General features: G+C 42.6%; 1 protein-coding gene across 1 annotated transcript; it reads left to right on the top strand.

Annotated features, from left to right (window-relative positions):
• The first annotated feature begins 4,925 nt into the window (after positions 1-4,925).
• On the top strand, positions 4,926-18,098 carry ARRDC3 (arrestin domain containing 3). Its single transcript, XM_031607646.2, has 8 exons — positions 4,926-5,267; positions 7,990-8,071; positions 10,303-10,450; positions 11,672-11,774; positions 12,132-12,388; positions 12,777-12,939; positions 13,717-13,871; positions 15,355-18,098. The coding sequence occupies exons 1-8, from the start codon at positions 4,988-4,990 to the stop codon at positions 15,409-15,411; spliced, it is 1,245 nt and encodes a 414-aa protein (XP_031463506.1). The 5' UTR covers positions 4,926-4,987; the 3' UTR covers positions 15,412-18,098.
• Positions 18,099-19,356: the final 1,258 nt, after the last annotated feature.

The raw sequence follows: 19,356 nt of genomic DNA on the forward strand, positions 1-19,356 counted from the left end.
TTACCCATGTCCTTCTACTAGAGTCTGTGACATGAATGAGTGTGACTCTAGGTTGCCAAAATCCTCAAGATAAGATCTGAATCAGGAGAACTGTTCAGAAACAGAGCAGAACACGCTGACACCTGCAGTCACGGATGATAGAACAGTTCAAATGGATCAGTATTATGTATGGAGATGACTCAGTACGAATTTTCAGCTTTCCAGTGAAGATTTTCAAGCAATGCAGTCAGTACTACCCAGCAAGCTAGGATTTTTTTTCTTTCTTTCCATAATCTTCTACAAACTTTTCCTTTCCTTTTCTCCTTCTTTCCACCACACATGCACAAAAACAGAAAAAAACAGGACAGACAAGGGAGTGTTTGCCAGTTTCAAGAAATGGTTTGTTAGGTGAGGTCTGATCCTTATCTTCTTATAAAGGCTGGAATACTGCCATCTTCCTTGGAGCTACTGACGCCAATAATAAAGCACTGCCTTCCTGGATTTTGTCAGGGAAAAAAAAAAAAAAAGAAAAAAAAAAAAGGAGGAAAAAGAAAAAGGTTTTGGCCTAACTTTTTAAAATTTTATACTCCTTCATATCTAGAGAACTTAGCAAGCAAGAACACTAGAGTAGAAATAGATCAGAAATAAGTTATTTGTCTGCACAAAGAATATTCAGTGAATTTTTTGTACTACAGTAATTTTTCCACAGTGATTTACACCATGCATATTTTACTTATCCCTTGTAAAATGGAATGTTTAGGTCACTATCACAGATTATTATATGGACAGAACAAACAAATTGTGTCCTGGAAGGTAATACTTAAATTTGCCCAAGAAAAGGTAGACCTCTGGCTGGATGTGAGAGGCCCCGAAAACAAGGTAAGTGCTCACTTTCATAAGCAGTGATCTCAGCCAGACACTGAGGCTGTGCCAATTTGAGGGCCTGATAAAACTTATTGGAAGCTCTTGACAAATAGCTAACCCAAGCACATAAAAAATAAGTCAAAGTCTTCAGTGCCCGGTCTTAATTTAACATGGTAAGACTTTATCAAATTTGCTTTCGACTTTTAAAATTCTGTTTCAAGATTGATAAAAACATATTTGGCCCAAGGACAGTTCACTGGAGGGGAGGGGAGGAAAAAAAAGGGGGGAGAGAAGGGGAAAGTAATGAACATTCAATAATATTTACAATTAACTGAAAATAGCTGTTGAATACTCATTTTAGTTACATTTCATAGCAACTTCTCTATTTAAATAGAAGCAGGTTATTTAAAGATTTGGTGTCATCACACTGATCTCATGTTAGTGTTAATACAGCTTTTAGAAAACAATATTTTAACTCCTATTTAAATACTAATCATCTTCAATGATGGTATCTTTCAAACATTCTAATTACGGCAGTGAGTCTCAGATAAAATTTTCAAAAGGAGCTATCTGGTTTCAAAAGGTCTAATTTATGTCTTGCAACATGAAAAGATTTGGATTCGCAGTCTCTAAACCGCTCAAGAAAATGTTGCCTATAGTCCAGAGGTTTCAAATTCAGGGGTGTTCTTACAGTACGTGGGTGGATACTATTCTACATGAGTAGGAATTAAGACTATGTAATAAGCAGTTGCTGAAAGTGAGAAACAGGGACAATCTGTAACAGGAACAAGGGAAGCAAGAGGTGGCAATGAGCAAGCCATAAGAATGAATCTTAATGCGTCAGAGCGCTGTATTCAGAAGGTTAAAGGAAAGCAGCTCGCCAAGGCCCGCCAAGGCTTGCCGCGTGGCAGGCTTACAGGAACGCACCGGCACAAGCCGAGCGGCAGGGTGGCCACTTCACCCTGCTCACCAGCGGATGGCGCAGCGCACCCGAATTACCGGGGCACGGATGAGCGCAAAAAAACGTACACGGGCTGAATCTGTATGCGTGACTGCTGACGGGAACGGGAAATTCTGCAAAACTGTTGATCTGAATTTTAACATCTCTAACATTCGCTTAACCAAACCATGTCAGCTTGTGTTAAGACGCTTAGTGCTCCAAATTTAAATTACACAAATTAATATGCTGAAGGCTGCCAACTGAAATTGCACGTAAGTGAACAAGTTGAGGTGATCGACAAGGTGGCTGGCAACAAGCCTGCGTACGGCCAGAAAGAGCAGCAAAGAGGCGGTGGGCGGCGTGTCTGGTGAGACATGGGCCCAGGCGAGTCGGGACAACCCGGGCAGCAGGAAGCGTGGGAGGTGAGAGGAGAAAAGGGCTGAGTGCGGCACACAGCCAGGCTGAGCGCTCACGGCTTGAGATGTGAGGGGATCAGGGGATGATGGATGGGTTGTTTCATTTGTGTCCTGATTTCTGAGCTGTTCTGGTGAACTCACACCTCTTAACTAACTCATTTCTTAACGCATCAGGTCCAAAGGTCTTTACCAGAGATGAGATTCTTTACCTTGTCACGTCAATACCCGAATCTGAGGCTTTAAGTTAACACACCAACTACTAATTAATTCCTAGCAGAATCTTGTGATTTTGGAGCTTATAGCTGTGCCTGCTATAACCAACGAGATGTGATACATGAAGTGCTGTCCCAATTTATTCTCCTTACTGAAAGGGCAAAAAGGTGAGAGGCTGCAGGAAAGAGACTCATGTTTTTAAGGAAGGCATATTAGGGAAGGAAGGGGAAAAAACAAAAACAAATGTCAACAATACAGAGGAAAGCAGCCTGGTTGGGGTACTGGGTAAGTTATTTCAAAGCAGAGCTGATCTCAGCCCAGATGTTTTGGGTGCAAATATACATGGTAGCACATACATGTAAAAGCTCAGAGTGAGTAGGAAATTGATGTATAGTTGTTGCTGTGTTTGTTTTTTGTTTTGTTTTGTTTTGTTTCCCCACCAAGCTTTAACCAGCATTTAGAATTAGCGTTGAAAACTGGGTCAACTTTCATGTAAATTTGCCCATCTGATCACTAAGGATATGTTTTAATTAACTCAGAACAACAGCATAGCAATATATGGAAATTAGAGAGCTTCAAAGACTGCAGTTTAGCATATAGCATGGGTTTCCAAATGTCCTACTAAATTAAGTGGACTCAGTTCTACACATTTAGAAAAACATCCAAGATGTCAGCTATGTCTGCAATACCCTACACTTCTCCTAAGTGCGGTTGAGTCACTGTTGCAATGAAATACAGCTTTATCAACGTTGCTTGCAGCATGTTCAGTATGTCTGACAAGCAAGTTACCATCCACTGCATTTTCCTCCAGAAACACAACGCACGACAAAAGCTGTCTACTGCCAGAGTGACTTGTCACCAGGGCTCATAACTGTCCGTGTTGGTAAAACGTGAGACACCCAAAGCTGACCCACATGCTCATCAATAGTACCCAGCTCACACGAAACACGTGGAATGCATCCTGTATCATGGCAGCAGTGCTGGGGCTAAGTATCCAGAAATGGTTTGACTGAACACAGCAGTCCTAAGGAGAGGGGAGGCAAATTGGGACCACAAGTTCTGCAGATTTAACAGCAGATCAGCAAAGTATTTTATTCTTCTCCAACAAGCCTGGAATGGGAAAAGTGAATTACGAGGGCTGCCCCAAAAGCTGTGTCTCCTGTTTTATTATGCCGGTCTACGACATCAGAGCTGGATATAGGTGGTATGGTAGCAGAGACAGAACTTTCCCACCAAAATTGTTATGTTTTGTTGCTATGCAACAGATGGCAGCAGAGGGGCAGTCTGACACAGTACAGTCTGACACAAAAGTGTTAATGAAGCAAAGGAGTGTCACTTTATTCCTCCTTGAAAAAGAAGTGGCACACACTGACATTTGCTGACATTCGCTTGATGGACACCAAAGAACGGATGAGAGCACAGTGAGGTGCTGGGTACTGCATTTCAGTAGCGGTGACACTGACATGGGTCACCCCTGCCGGTGCGGATTGTTAGAAGAGTGTAGCATGCAGGCTGTTGGTCATGGCTGCTGAAAATGCACAGTTAATGATGGTGACTGTGTTTTGCAGCTAAAAATTTGTTCTATAAATGGTGCTATTATGGGTCTCAGTTGTAGTTGCAACTGAAATAAATAGGAGGCATTAGTTTTGGAGTGATGTACGTAGATACAATAAAAAAAAAAATACACGAAATAAATTAGAATGTGCCATATCCCATCAGTGTAAGCAGCTCCCCTTCTTATCAACATGTGCACATAAAGAATAAATCCACGTGGGTGCCTGCCAACCAAAGTTGGGTCTTTCAGCTGTGCAGATCGTTTAGAGGACACGGAAGAGCTGCATCTCCCGAAGTCTTTGCGACAAGGAAGGCAGAACCGGGTAGAACCGGCAGGACTGCCCGGCACCCCACCCCTCCGGTTCCCGTCGATGCGCCCAACGTGCCGCACGGTGGCGCACACACACAGACGGTCCCAGCACGGCAGAGGCAGCGGCCGAAGGTTGGCGGTTTGAAGTTTGGCGTAGAGCTCCCCGCCAGGTGTTGGGTGAAGGGTGACTTCTTACTGGAGAAAACGGGCAAACACAGGAATACGCTTTCAAACGCTGCCGGCCTGAACGACGACGCTGACATCGCTAAGCGCTCCGACGCTCCGCGAGGCGGCGGCGCGCGATACCTCCGCGAGCTAAGGGCGGGCAGAGGGCGGGCCGGCGCCGCTCGTAGGGCGCATGCGCGAGCGTGTAGAGTTCGGGTGTGGGGGGGGGGAGTTGTTTGTCACAGCGCTTATAGTGAGGTGGCAGCACTCCGGCGCCGTCATTGTGAGCGGAGCGCAGCGCCGGGCAGCCGAGCGCTCTCAGCGCTGCGGAGCGCCGGCATCCGCGGCAGGGCCGGGGCCGCCCCAGCCCGCCCGCTCTCGCTCCCCATGCTGGGGCTGTAGGTCGGCTCGGTCGGTGTGCGGCGAGGGTCGCTTTTCGCGTTAGGCTTTTTTTTTTTTTTTTTTTTTCCCTTTTTTTTTTCTTTTTCCGCTTTCTTACAGTCTTTTTTTTTTTTTTTTTTCTTTCTCTACGCTTTGCTATAAACCATGGTGCTGGGGAAGGTGAAGAGTTTGACAATAAGCTTTGACTGTCTCAATGACAGCAATGTCCCCGTCTACTCCAGCGGGGACACGGTCTCAGGAAGGGTCAATTTAGAAGTGACGGGGGAGATCAGAGTGAAATCGCTCAAAATCCACGCGCGCGGGCACGCCAAGGTGCGCTGGACCGAGTCGAGGAACGCCGGCTCCAACACTGCCTACACGCAGAACTACACGGAGGAGGTGGAGTACTTCAACCACAAGGACGTCCTCATCGGCCACGAGAGAGGTGAGCCTGGCGGCGCGGCTCACGGGGTCTCACGGCTTTTGGGGGTGTTTTTCTGGTTGTAACCGGTTTTGTGTCACCTGCGGGGGCAGCCGGGGCGCCGCGAGGACGGAGAGCCGTGGAGGGGTTGGAATGAGGGAGGGGGGAGGGGAGCGCGGTGCAGCGCAGCCCGGCGAGGAGCGGAGCCCCGTGTCAGCCGGCCGGGGGCTGCGTTCCGCCGAGCCCGGCCCGCTGACAGGCGGCATCCCCGCGGCCGATGATGCGACGGTTTCCACCATCGGGCCGCCCTTCCCGCACACACGCTCCGCTTTCTCCGCACTGTCCGCTTCTTGCCCTTCCCTGCGGGTCTCCCCCCCCGCCGCAGCCCTTTCCCCGGGCCCCGTCTCGCCCTCCCCACGCCCGCATCGCGGCGGTCCGGCGGACTCGGCGCTTGTTTTTGCGAAGTTTCCACCCTTTGTTAGAAGCGGTTCAATCCTGTTTGGGACCGGTCCTGGGCAGAGGGGGGGGTGCTCCCGTTCGGCGCCGCAGATTGGCTGCGCGCGTCAGGTGGTGGCGATGACTTAATTCCTAGCACAGGAAAATAATGTTAAAACTGGTTATGTAATTCGGGGCCGCTCGCTATTTTTTTTTTCTTCATTTTTTTCCCCCTTTTCTCCTTCAACGTGCTGCATACCTACCGCATTGTGCGGTGCACGGAGGGAGCGCTCCCCTTTTCTTCGGGGATTTTCGATGAGTTTCCCCACAGGCTGCGTTGCTGTTAGCCGTTTCCTAAAGATCTATCGATGTTGTGCCGAACTTGTGGCTCGGAACTCGGCTGCATTTGGACATCGCTATTCCACGCGACCGGCTCTCACCGAGCTGCTTCCCCACAAACAATTCCCCCGCACCGAAATCCCTGCAGGTGACCTCAGCCCGCCGCCGTGCCCGCGCGTCTCCGCGGCAGTGCGGGGAGCAAAGCCCGGAGGACGGCGCGGTGACCCCGCAGTTCCGAGTGAGCAGCCCCAGGTCCGGGCGATGCCCGGCGCCGCGCGGCCCCGCGGCCGAGTTTCAATGACTGCCTCACGCCTCGCCCCGCAGTTGGCGGCCGAAGCCACGCCCCCTCGCGCTTCCGATTGGCCGGTCGCGGTTTGTTGGCCTGTTGCTAAGGCGATGCCAGCCGCTGATTGGCCGCCGCGACGAGGGCGCGGGTCCCTTCGCCCGCAGCCGGCTTGCGGCGGGGGACGAGGGACCGCGGGTCCGGGCAGCCCCGGGGATAGGGCAGGGCGGCCGCGGGGGGTTCGGCGCCTTCCCCACTGTTGGGGCTCCGCTTCCGCCCCCCCTCTTCGCTTCCCCCCCGACCGCCGCCCGACAGCGGTGGCCGCGCGCACCCCGGAGGGTCCAGCGCTGCGTCTCGGCACGTAGCGGGGCGGCCGGCGGGGCGAGCCGGACGCGGGCGGCTCCTCTCCCTCCTCCCTCCCCACCCCCGCCTTCCCTCCTCCTCCTCCCTGGGCGGCGAGCGGAGCTGCCGAGCGACTGCGGCGAGTGTAATGTATACTGTATGTATATGCGCGGCTGGCTGGGATCTGCTCGCGCCGGTTTAGGCCGGTCCTCTCCTGCTCCAGCCGGGCCGCTGATTGACAGCTCAGCACTTGTTTACCACAGCTCCGCCGCGGCCGCCCGGCTCGGCGGGACTGCTGAGCTGGCAGGACGGGGCCGGGGCGGCGTGCGGGGCGAAAGCGTGCGGTAAAACAATAAAGCGAGGCGGAAGCCGCCTGCAGCCGTCGCATCGCCCCGTCGGTGCGCTTTCCCCACTCTCCTCCAGTCGCGGTGAGCTGGAGGTGCGTTTACGTGAACGCCTCTCTGCCTGTTTTTCGCTATTCGGTTACATTTCAAGCTTTTTTTTTTCCAAGATCCCTTTTGCACCACTGTGTTTAACGAGCATTGCCACGTGCCTGTTTCTTTGCCACACCGTATCTCTGTAGGAAAATGGGAGCCTAAAATCTCCCTCTGTATCTCCATTAGTGCCTCGGGCTGCTGGCAGTAAGCGGTTGTCCCCAGACCATCGCGGTACCTGTCTGCATCCCAGCCCTCCTGGGTGGGTAGGAGGTGCTGTTTTTTTTTTTCTCCCAACTTCCGATTTTGATGGAGTCAGCACTTTTTTGTTTGTTTGTTTTATGGTAATGATACCCGAATAAACCACAGATCTGTGGTAGGGTTTTAAGCAGTACGAGAGATGTTCCCCTCTATCCTTCCACACTTGCTCTTTGGCCATTTCTTCTTTTGTGATCGATTCCTGGATGCTGGTGCCAAGCGGAATTCTTTCTCCCTTCAAAAAAAATTACTAAATGTATTTTACACACCAGACTTGGCTCTGCATGTAAAGTAACTTATTGTTATTAAAGCTGCCTCTATTTCATATTATGTTTCATATGAGAATCGTTGTGGAAAATCAGGTCAGTTTCTACCACCGATCTTTCTGGCAGACCTTGGTATGGCAGTGGTGACGGCTGTGACAGTGTTGAGAGGCAGGATTATGAATTAAAGCAAATTTCTGCTTCCAGGTGAACCTGGAAAGTTATACACATCTTGTGTTCAGTTGTTCAGTAACTGTAGTTCCTGTGACACTGTTTAAGGCACCACAATGAGGTTGCTAATCCCTTTTATTTTGCAATTTATGCCTATATGCTACATTTTGCTCTGTAAAATGAGTTCCATTGGAATAGCATTTTGGGTTTTTGCCTCCTAGATGATGACAACTCTGAGGAAGGCCTTCACACGATTCCTTCAGGAAGGCATGAATATGCATTCAGCTTTGAGCTTCCACAGACGTAAGTGCCTAGTTGTACCACGCTGCTGGGGCAGTGTGATGCTCCCGGACACGCCTGCTTTGGGTGGAGGGGAAACCTTTTCAATGGTGGCAGGAATTGTGCTGCAGCATGCAGCAGAGGACATCATCTCCTTCAGCTGAAGAGGTTGCTTTCAAACTTCACAAAATGGTAACAATGTTTCTGCCTGGTGGCTCACTCACTCTTGACCAAGCTGTACTGATTGGCTATGCCTCTTGATGTTTTAACCACTCCCAGAAGTGAAGTTTAACTGGCTTGAGTTCTGCAGAGTGGCTGAAATAACTTTTAAGTTTATGATACAGCCTTGCAGACCAGCAGAACTGGTGGTAAGACCCCAGCTTGCTTATCTAGACTCAGTCTGGAACAGGAGTGACTGTTTTAACTAACAATAAAAGAGGAGATTGTTCCAGATTAAATGGAATGTGTCTTTGCAAGCTGGCCTCTGTACAAAAAGACTGAATGGAAATAAGCAGATAAATGTGTGGATGAACTGAGAGAAACATTTCCATCATTCATCTCATTTGTCTCAAAAAGCAGAAGCAAAGTGAGAGGGAGAACTAAAATACAAACTCCAATAATACAAAATGCGGAGGGATAGTGACAGTCCAAAAACAAATGGAAAAAGGGAGAGGAGGGAGCTTTTGCTTGTAAAATTCAAGGAGTGAAGTCATTAAAGTTGGATAAATTTGGCAGACTGTTGCATGAAATAGTACCTAATACTAAAGCTGGCAAACCATCTGTTTATATTAGAGGTGCTGGCTTTAATAGAACCTGCAGTTCATAAGCACTTCATGGGTCAGAATAAGAAGTGAACAGCATAGAACTTTACAGTAGATAGTTGCTGGTGTACTGAAAAAGACCTGTGTATGTGGAGATCATTAGAGGCAACTTGTCATTATATGGAAATCTCTACTAGAAAAAGTAAAAATGGTAGTTTTTATCTTCCCTTGATTTGGGAGTGATGAAAAAGCAGGATAATAGATCAGTTTGAAATATTTAGTGTGAAATAAAGTACCGCAACCAATGGTTAGAACAAGTTGTTTAACCTGAAAAAACAGTTATGCAACCAGCTTCTGATAATGCTGAAAAAACAGTGGCTGGTATTAAAACCTAAAGGCCTGGAGTTTGGCTATCAATGGGATATTTCCAAAGTTAATTAAGAAAAAAAAAAAATAAAAAATGGAGCAATAGTAGAAAGAAGGATACTGTTTGTGGGGTTTTTTTGCCCTTCAGAATATGAGAAAGGATCAATCACTGAATATAGACTAGAAATGTTTCAGGAATGTAAACAAATGTCATACCTATAACTGACAAGTAGTCATTTAAGTAAAGTACCAGAATGGCTAGTAGTACTCCCAATAAAAAATATAGAATGTTTTCGCATTTGTTTATTCAAAACGTGAGTACAAGATTCTTGTATCTTGTATTTTAAAAAAAAAGCGTACTGTTACTTAGAGATAAATGGAATTCTGTGCTGTTAAAAGCAAAGGTGAAAGGTTTGAAGATTCTTCCAGAGTTTTTCTCCAAATCTCTTAAAAGGATTTAATTAGTCTCTAAAAAGTTCAGAGTGCAGTAGACCTGATAATTTTGCATGTGTGTTCATATAATATGCAAACAAACATATGCATGTATTTTATATGCAGAATAAACTCCTTTAAGCTGCTCTCCTTGGAGTAGATGAGAACTGGAAGGTACTTCTGATAACCTCTCTCTATTCAGAACTGTCATTTGAAATACTTAGTTAAAATTATACAAACTACTGTGTTCAGTAACAGCTAAAAGAAGACACTGAGATAGTAGCCAAGCAAACAATAAACAATTACTTCAAAAATACAGTATTCAAACCAGTTGATACTGTTGCTAATTTTGAGTTGGTAGTCTTAATGCAGCCTTAAAAGGGCATGGTGGATGTGAAAGCGGCCTCTTGAGTTTAAAGGAAATGTGAACTCTCCTGGCATTTTCTAGTACAATTCTTAAATTGATTCTTAAAATCGATACAAAACTAAATTAGGGTGAATTGGAGATGATTTTTTCTCCCATCTTTAATTTTGAGTTCTGCTCAGATATGGAAACTTTGCAAATAAGTTACGCTTCATTAAATACTACAGTGCATTAAAAGTGGAATTCTACATACTAATCCCTAATCTGATTATATCATTATTATAAAGAGCGAGAAAGATTTTACTCAGTTTTGACCTTTGTGTCCTGCACAGACCACTTGCTACCTCATTCGAAGGCAGACATGGCAGTGTGCGCTATTGGGTGAAAGCCGAATTGCATAGGCCTTGGCTTCTACCAGTAAAATTAAAGAAGGAATTTACAGTCTTTGAACATATAGATATCAACACTCCTTCATTACTGGTAAGAATTGACAGAATTACTCATTCTTTTTTTCTGACATAAAAATAAGTAAAATACAAGAAAGAATATCAACATTGAATTTTATTTAATACCTATTTACTGTTTTTTAACAACAACTGATCTTTTAAGTATTATATCAGTTTGGCAACTCTTTAATTACTGCTGTTTTGGTGTTATTCTGTATCTGGAGTTGCTTGATTTTTAAGATATGTAAGATACCTTTGTCAATTTAAAATTAATACTACTAAATTGTAATTCGTCTTTCAAAAGGAAATTTTTGTTAACTGTTCCTCTTCAATTTTGAATCATGTATGGAAGGAACAGTATAACTTTAAAGAATGTTTTAGTGAGAGACTGCTAACTTAAAAATGCAAAGTGAAAAATGTACTGGCATGCGTAATTTCCATATGGATGGTTTTCTACCAATGGGGAGAAATTATCACAAATCTATATTATCGTTTTCAGAAATGTCATTTTTATTAAAATCTTAATATCACAACTGCTTCCAATAAGGAGCTGATTCCAATCTGGCTTAAAATTTCTTATTTTTTTCCCCCCTTTTTTCATACTAATTGATGGGAGGGGAAAAAAATGAAGTCCATTGAAATAGGTTTCTTGTGTGTATGAGTGAAAAAGCAGACTTGCAGAACAACATCGGCCTTGCACAAACTCCATTAAAATCGAAGGACTCCCATTTGACTTTAATGGGCTTTGGATCAAATCTGAAATCCTGATACCGTGTAAAATGAAGTCTCATCATTATAGATGAGACAGGATTGTTCAGAAACAGAGGAAATCAGAAGAGTTAAGGTTATGGTACTTTAGCTTAGTTATTGTTTCTGAAGTGCTGTGTAATGGAAACTGGGAAGACCTTCCAGTAGGAAGCTTTGCCGACAATATGTTGGTTTATGTAGGCTATAAGGTACGTATCTTTCAAGATACATAGTGTTTATTTTACAATCATACACTCATTTTAAAAATGACAGTAGTTTATAGGGTGGCCGAAAAAAATTGCTGAAAGAGCAGTGAAACAGGACATGCTGTGTATCTGTATAGGACCATTTATATTGTGTGAGGTTTTTTATTGTAAATGAAACAATTTTGCTTATCAAAATAAGTAACAATAAATACATAACAGAAATAATTTTGAGGTATCAATTAAAATACAAGTACATTCACTGAGCTATTAATTAAACTGCCATTGTTGTTCTTTTTTTGCAGTCACCCCAAGCAGGCACAAAAGAAAAGACTCTCTGTTGTTGGTTTTGTACCTCAGGCCCAATATCCTTAAGTGCCAAAATTGAAAGGAAGGGCTACACCCCAGGTATGTAACAGAAGTAATTATAGGAAGTGTTTTTGCTTCCCTTTTAAAACTACTTTCATATAAACAAAATACTAAAACTACTTTTAGCATCTCTGTCTACTTTCAGCCATCGTCTCATTGTATAGTTGAAGAGTGCTAGTAATGTTTGTTTTGTGATTGTTGAAGAATGTTTGCTTCCATTTTAGTTATTCATTATTTTTTCTGGATTAGCTCATGCTGATCCTATTTCTTTTACTACCAATGGATGTTTGTAAAGGTATAGCAGAGTCTAGGCATTATAAAAATATCAAGAAAGTGGCAATTTGCTTAAGCTGCTTAGTAAACCCCAGCATTACATTAAATTCTGTTTTGTTTCAGGTGAATCAATTCAGATCTTTGCTGAGATTGAGAACTGCTCTTCCCGTGTGGTGGTGCCAAAGGCAGCCATTTACCAAACACAGGCATTTTATGCCAAGGGAAAAATGAAGGAAGTCAAACAGCTTGTTGCCAACCTGCGTGGAGAATCTTTATCATCTGGCAAAACAGAAACCTGGAATGGGAAAGTGCTGAAAATTCCACCTGTTTCCCCTTCAATCCTTGACTGTAGTATAATCCGTGTGGAGTATTCACTAATGGTATGCAGGAGCACATTTAGTTTCCATTGTCCTTAAAAAAAATTCCTAGTAAAGTTTTTTTATGCCAGCTACAAAAAGAATGCATTTTTGAGTATTAGTATTCCAACAGGAGTTTTGTAAGTAAATTTGACTTAAATCGTATGGTTTCTTAAACAGCTGTGATGTGTTATCTAAGCAAATATGTCATAAGTAGATGACATTTTTGTGTGTGAGCTTACATTAAGAATTGTGCTTATAAATTGAATCTGTCTCCTTAAAGACGTGCACCCTAAAACTGACAGTTACGAACAAGTTCTTCATGGAGAATTTCATGGTAAAAAAAAAAAAAAGCTATCAGACGAATTATTGACTCAAATGTACATTATAATCATGTTTCTTTTTTGTTTAGGTCTACGTTGATATTCCAGGAGCCATGGATTTATTCCTTAATTTACCACTGGTCATTGGTACCATTCCTCTACACCCATTTGGTAGCAGGACGTCAAGTGTGAGCAGCCAGTGTAGCATGAACATGAATTGGCTTGGTCTGACACTGCCTGAAAGACCAGAAGGTAATTTGACAACACAAATCCTAATCAATTTGTTAGTCCTGTTGCTTTCAATTTTGTGTTATTCATTACTATCATCTTAACAGACCCAGATTACATCCTTTAATAATGAAGGCCACATGAAGTCCCTTGTGGATGCTTTCTTGCCACCTGCTAGAGTTGGATCAGAATTCCTTTCTTCCTTAGCTTTCTCTCTATTAAAAACTAGTTGTCATCCAGCTGTGTAGAAGTTGTTGAAGGCAAAAGCACAGGATTCCATTGTCCCTGTACAGAAGTAATTCTCTTTCCAGTATCCTAATTGCATTCTTAGTTAAATGGCATTGTAACTCATAATAAAACCAGTTTCTGGTATTTTTTACTAGTCTTAACTAACTTAAGTCTTAGTGAGTTAAGTCTTAGTGAGAAGATACTACTCTTGTCAAAGGGAAGTCTCTCTTAGCAAAGGATTAGCTCCTTTCTGTGTTCTCACATACTTTTTATAAGCATTGTTTTACTACTGAGTAATACATTTCTGGAGTCAAAGGTTGCATTAAGTTCCTTCAGGGTGAGAATTTAATTAAGCTACAGTAAGCAGATGTTAGTAAACTTGAGCATAATTTTAGAACAAAATAAAGTGACCCTTTCTTACTCTCCCTTTTATATTCAACAATTTTTTTGTCACTGAAGTCACTTATTTACCTGCTGATGCATCTTGGAATAATAAGTTTAATATTTCTCATGTTATGTATCCTGACATGCATAAGAACTGTTGTTCGAACTGCGTGTACCTTTTCCCTGCAGCACCTCCAAGCTATGCAGAAGTGGTCACAGAGGAACAGAGACAGTCCAGCCTCCCACCTATAGCTGCTTGTGATGACTTTGAGAGAGCACTGCAAGGACCATTATTTGCATACATCCAAGAATTCCGCTTTCTGCCTCCACCACTCTATTCAGAAGTAAGCACCTCAAACTAAATGAATCAACATACTCTCTTACTGAATCTGTATTCTGGAATATGTGAAGTGTCAGGAAAAAAAACTAAAAAGTTGAACCAGCAATGAGTAAGGCAGCTTTTTCTTGTGAAGTTACTAATGACTTGTATCAAGAATCTTCCATACCTTTTTCACAGCGTAGATTACATTCAGTATCTTTTTACCTGACTTGTGTAACCTTAAATATGAACATTGCTCCGTTAAGTGTTTTAACTTTTATCCTGTTTCCTTGCATTGGAAGCCTTGACAGAATTTTCATCAAGTCTCATGATTTCTAGAAACTGCCAAACTCTTGTTTGAAATGACAGCAATGTGTTTTTATGTATGAGTATACACGCAGCCAGTTTAGCAACTTTATATGTAGAATGCAGTATTTTCATATAATGATAGAACAGTTCGGGTTGGAAGGGACCTTTAAGATCATGGTAGTTCTAACCCCCTGCTATAGGCAGGGACATGTCCCACCAGACCAGGTTGCTCACGGTCCCATCCAGCCTGGCCTTGAAAGCTTCCAGGGGAGGTGTGCCCACAGTCTCTCCAGGCAATCTGTGTGCTAGTGTCTCACCACCCTCACAGTAAAGAATTTCTTCTTAATACCCAGGCTAAGCCTATGCTCTTCCAATTCAAAACCTTTCCCCCTTGTCCTGCAGCTACGTTCTAATGTTGCATTGTTCAGTGCAGCATTTTGGGCCTATAGAGGCACAAAGTACTAATATTTTCAACTCCTAAACAGGAAAAAAAAGTTCAGAAATCTTTTCCACATCTGATTCTGTGTATTCATGAATTCTGAAGCCTGACGGGGGGTGAGGGGAGGGACAAAACTATTCTTTCTATGGTTCCTTAGAAGTTCTGATTATATTTTTAGTACTGTAAAAGCCCATGATAAAACTTCCAAAGTTTCACTTCTATTGTTTTTGAGGTAAAAGCAGTGGTAGAGGATAAAAGAGTAGTGTTCTTTGGCTAATGCTTGCCTGAATGCATTTAGTTCAATAAAAACAGCAGTATGTGGCATGATGCGCTTCTTCCCTCTCTTTTTTTTTTTTTAACCTCTTGAAACAGTTCTGAGTCAGCAGAAGGCCATTTCTTTTGAGTATGAGAGGCTTCTCTAAGAGCTGTTCTGCAGCTTAATTCTTAGTTCTTAAGTCTTGTTGATCTCAGGTCCTTAAAGATTCAGGAAGGGACCTTTCTGCCTCACCTCCTCCCCACTGCCCTACCCACCTTTCCACTCCCTCTCACCCCCCAAAAAAGACTATACTCTATTAAGCTGTAGAATATTATTTAAAAATAGTATGTATACTTGAACTGTGTGTTTGGAGACAGAAGTTAGGTTGTACCTTTCTTCTTACTTCTGTAGGAGGAAGAGCTGAAGAATTGCCTTCAAACTTCTGATATTTTTTTTCTGTAATAGGTTCTAAAATAACCTCAATTACTTTTTTCCTTTGTTTAGATTGATCCAAACCCAGATCAGCCTACAGATGACAGACCATCTTGCCCTTCTCGTTGAAGGAATCCTTAGAAAGCTAACTTGACTTGGGTTTTGAATCCTACCTGCCATGTTGAAGGTCAAGGCGTTACAGTGGAGACACTTTAGAAGGAAGTGGTTTTGCTCTTGCCTGTATGGTGAATACATGAAAACAACCTGTGATTATGCTTAGAAGCCTACAATAACATTGTAGGACTGCTCCACTTGCTTGAAGACCTGAGCTTACCCCCTCCCCTCCCCTTTTTCTCATTTAAATACTGGCACATACTAGGAGCAGCCTTACTAACCTACGGTCATGTGTGTCAAAACACTCAAACCACATTGCAAGAGAGGGATGGCTTTCTCTTATGATTTTGAAGATTTGCACATGCTCATTGCTTATTTTGTGCGGTTCAGTGTCACTACAGCTTTTTCTCATTTATGCCGCACTATTGTTACCCCCCTCTTTTCCCCCCCACTTGTTTGTGGTCTGCACAAGAAGGAGCAAAAGAAAGCTTTGACAACAACAACAAAAACAAACAAAAAAACAGCTATGGACTTTGACAAATGCACTGACTCTTTCTTTTCTAATTTAATGTAGCCTGGACTTTACCTGCATATGCACATGCTCAGAATTGTCCTAGTAGGCTGGTCACGTATCACCTCTTCAGCTTGGATCCTGTTGTGGATTTATTTACAAACATCAAATGCCTTCAAGCCAATCCTTCTTGCTGTATGTTTTGCAGCCTACTGTAGTAGATAAGCAACATAATGGGGATATATTAGGGTTGGGGGATGGAGAGATAACAGAAGGAGACTAATAGACTTTGTCAAGATTGTATACCTTCTTGATTTCTTTAAGAGTTTGTTGCCTTTCTACTATTATCGCAAAGCAGCATTTTGTTACAGACTGCCTAAAAATCACTTAATCTCAGGTGAACTCATCACTTGCCAAACTGTTGAAATGCTATTTGTTTTGTTATGTTGCACTGTTTAGTTACTTCTTTGTTTTGTGTGTGTTTTGTTTTAGTTCTTTATTTGAGAGTGGGAGCTGCAATAGGGACATACACAAAAGTTATAAAAGCCACCCTCATTCCCTTTTTTCTTTCTATGTTATAAAAAAGAGATGTTCCAAGTTGTGAAGCTTTAAAAAATAGAAATAATAAAGGCACAAGTGAAAGCAGCACCAGTAAACACCAGCTGAGCCTCAAAAGAATTCTAAAAGGAAATAGGCAAATGCTATCCAGGATTCAGAAGCAGTAGAGGTGGGAAGAGAAAGTAAATTTATTTTTATACATAGTTACCTAATCACCAAAAATACTATATATTATGAGTCTCTAGTAGCAAGTATATTTCAGACTGCAGGAAAAGCTTGGACTATGCTAAGAGCTCATTTTGTGCACTTTGTATTATCTTCAGGGTTTATGATACTGTAAAAATAGTAAAAGTATAATTAAAGTGGGGGAAGAAGATCAGTGTTGCCAGCCATATGTGGGTATTAGTTAGCTGAGAATTGCTTCAGTAATTGCATTTTCTGTGGTACTCTCTCAAGAGCTATAAACAAAAGAGCCAATTTCAGCATGTGTTCGTTCAGAGTGCAAGAAATGATGCAGAGTACTTGCCCCTGATTTCTACCCCTAGGAAGCAAGGAGTGCACTGGAGCCATTGTATCTGCTAACACAAATACCAGCACTTCCATGCCTAGAGATTTATAAAAGTCAGCTTCCCTTTTCAGAACTCGTGTAGCACAGACCATTTACAAAGGGACACACTTTTGGTATTGACCACTTAAACAAATTGAGGTCTAATCCATCATGTGTCTATTTCCTTGTGCAATAAAAGCTCAGATGGAAGGGGGATAGAGGAGGCTGGTGTTCTGTGTGGTGCTTGTTCTTAAAAACCTCTGCCTTCTTTTTTAAGGCTTCATGCATACGACACAATAGGCTTTTCCATAAGTGGCCTTTACGAGAACATGAAAGAAAATTCATGTTTCAAAAACGATGACAGGGTGTTAACATATGAGTCGCGTTTTAAGTGATTCAGTTAAAAGTTTGGATTTTGAGCTAGAATACTGGACAAGAAGGAAATTGGGTGATGTCTTATGTTACTAGGCCCATTTTGTGAATGTCCCTTTTCTCTACCCTCTCCAAACAGACAAAAAAAGCTAAGGGGATCGTTGGCATAAAAGGGCATTTGGTGGTTTTACTTTTTTTTCCTTTTTGTTGTTGTAACGGACTAGGGAACAATTTCTGATACACATAGCATTAAAGTTCTTACCACAATACAATGGAGAATTGCATATGAAGCAGGATTGACCAATATAGTAAATTGACACGGCTTTACAGCCTTTGTGATTGGAGTGAAAAATTCTATAACTTTATAAAGTAAAAAATTTCTGTTTAAATTCTTAGTTTTTCAGAGGCATTACTCTTTCACAAATATTGGTCAATTCTCAGCATTATAAAACATGAGGTTCACAGTTATAGCCCAGTATTTTATATACGATTCTGATCTGAATTAGGAAAAAGTAAGTAAAATCCAAACGTTAGAGAAACAAAGTGCAATATTAAATGTTTGCTTTATAGATTATATTCTATGGCTGTTTGTATTTTTCTTTTTTTTTTCTTTTTTTTTTCTTTTTTTTTTTTTTTTTTAGTTTTGGTGCTGAATATGTTCTTGTAGACTCTGTTTTAAGAAAACAATATGTGGAATACAGTTTAATTTTTTTCCTATTGCTCTTACTTGTGGAAAATAAACTTTTTTTAAAAAAAAGATGTCATCAGTGTAAGCCATATTCTTTTCTGTGTGACCTTAATAATTTAATCAAAACATGTTTATAAAAACTTGTAGGTGTAAGTAACATATATATATGCTGTCAATACTGTCTGGTGGGCAGGGGGAGGCAACACGTAGCCAGGTAGGGGTGAGAGGAAGTGAAGGGATTCTTTCAATGTTTGGAAGCTGTTAATTCACAGGTTGGTTTTGGCCACGCGGTTCGGTTAAATGAGGCCAGGAAAGTGCCTCCTGCTGTTTCCTTGACAGCCCGGTTTCCCCAAGTGCTGAAAATGGCCACCTGCTCTGAGCGTGCTGCCAGCGGTGGCTGAGTGCAGTATTACAGCTCCCATGTGCCTGTTGTGGCATCCTGCTTCCGCATGCCGCACACAGCTGAGCCCCGACAGACGGGATTATCGTCATCCGTCGGTATCGCCGTCTGGCCTGACCTAAGAGGAGGGTCATCAGGCTAGCTGGCGTGCACTGCTCCTGCCGCGGGTGGGCAGGTGCTGAGGACCACAGCACTCAGGGTGCTGTACCCTACATTTAAGGGTGCAGGTGCTGGTGGGGTCAGCCCAAGCATTTGATCTAGCTCTTTCACTCCATGGAACAAGGAGTGTTTCAGAGCATTTCAAATTACTCATGAATTTGTAAGTACCAATGATGGAGACTGCAGGAAGACCTAGGTTGTTGGGCTTCTTCTCTTCCCTTCTCTTCCCTTCTCTTCCCTTCTCTTCCCTTCTCTTCCCTTCATCTCATCTCATCTCTTCCTTTTTTTTTTTTCTCCTCTATAATAACAGCATTAGACAAAAAAAAAAAAAAATTATCACCTGGGACTCCACGAAATGATGGCAATGATGGTGATGATTTCATACCAGGACAACAACTCTTTTTAGTTTCTAATTTCTAAAGGCATGTGGCAGCGTTAGAAGTTAAATTAGCATCAGTGTAATTTAAGGAACACACGTCTAGCAGTTTCAGGCAGTGTCTTCTTGAACTCCCTTTATACCAAAACTTCTTCTTAATTATTCTTTTAACCTTTAGAATTATTAAAGAGCTAGAAATTAACAAAGCTTTATTCTTTGAGCTATGGATTTTTTTTCAAAGCAAACTTTTTTAAATTATTTCTGAGTATCAAAATACTTGTGTATGCATACAAATCTGCTAAACCAAGATGTGGAACTAATGGCCCCTCCATATCTGCTGTCCATGAAA

This window comes from Phasianus colchicus, chromosome Z (genome assembly GCF_987193195.1).
Source record: "Phasianus colchicus chromosome Z, bPhaCol1.hap1.1, whole genome shotgun sequence".
NCBI classification, from domain to species: Eukaryota; Metazoa; Chordata; class Aves; order Galliformes; family Phasianidae; genus Phasianus; species Phasianus colchicus.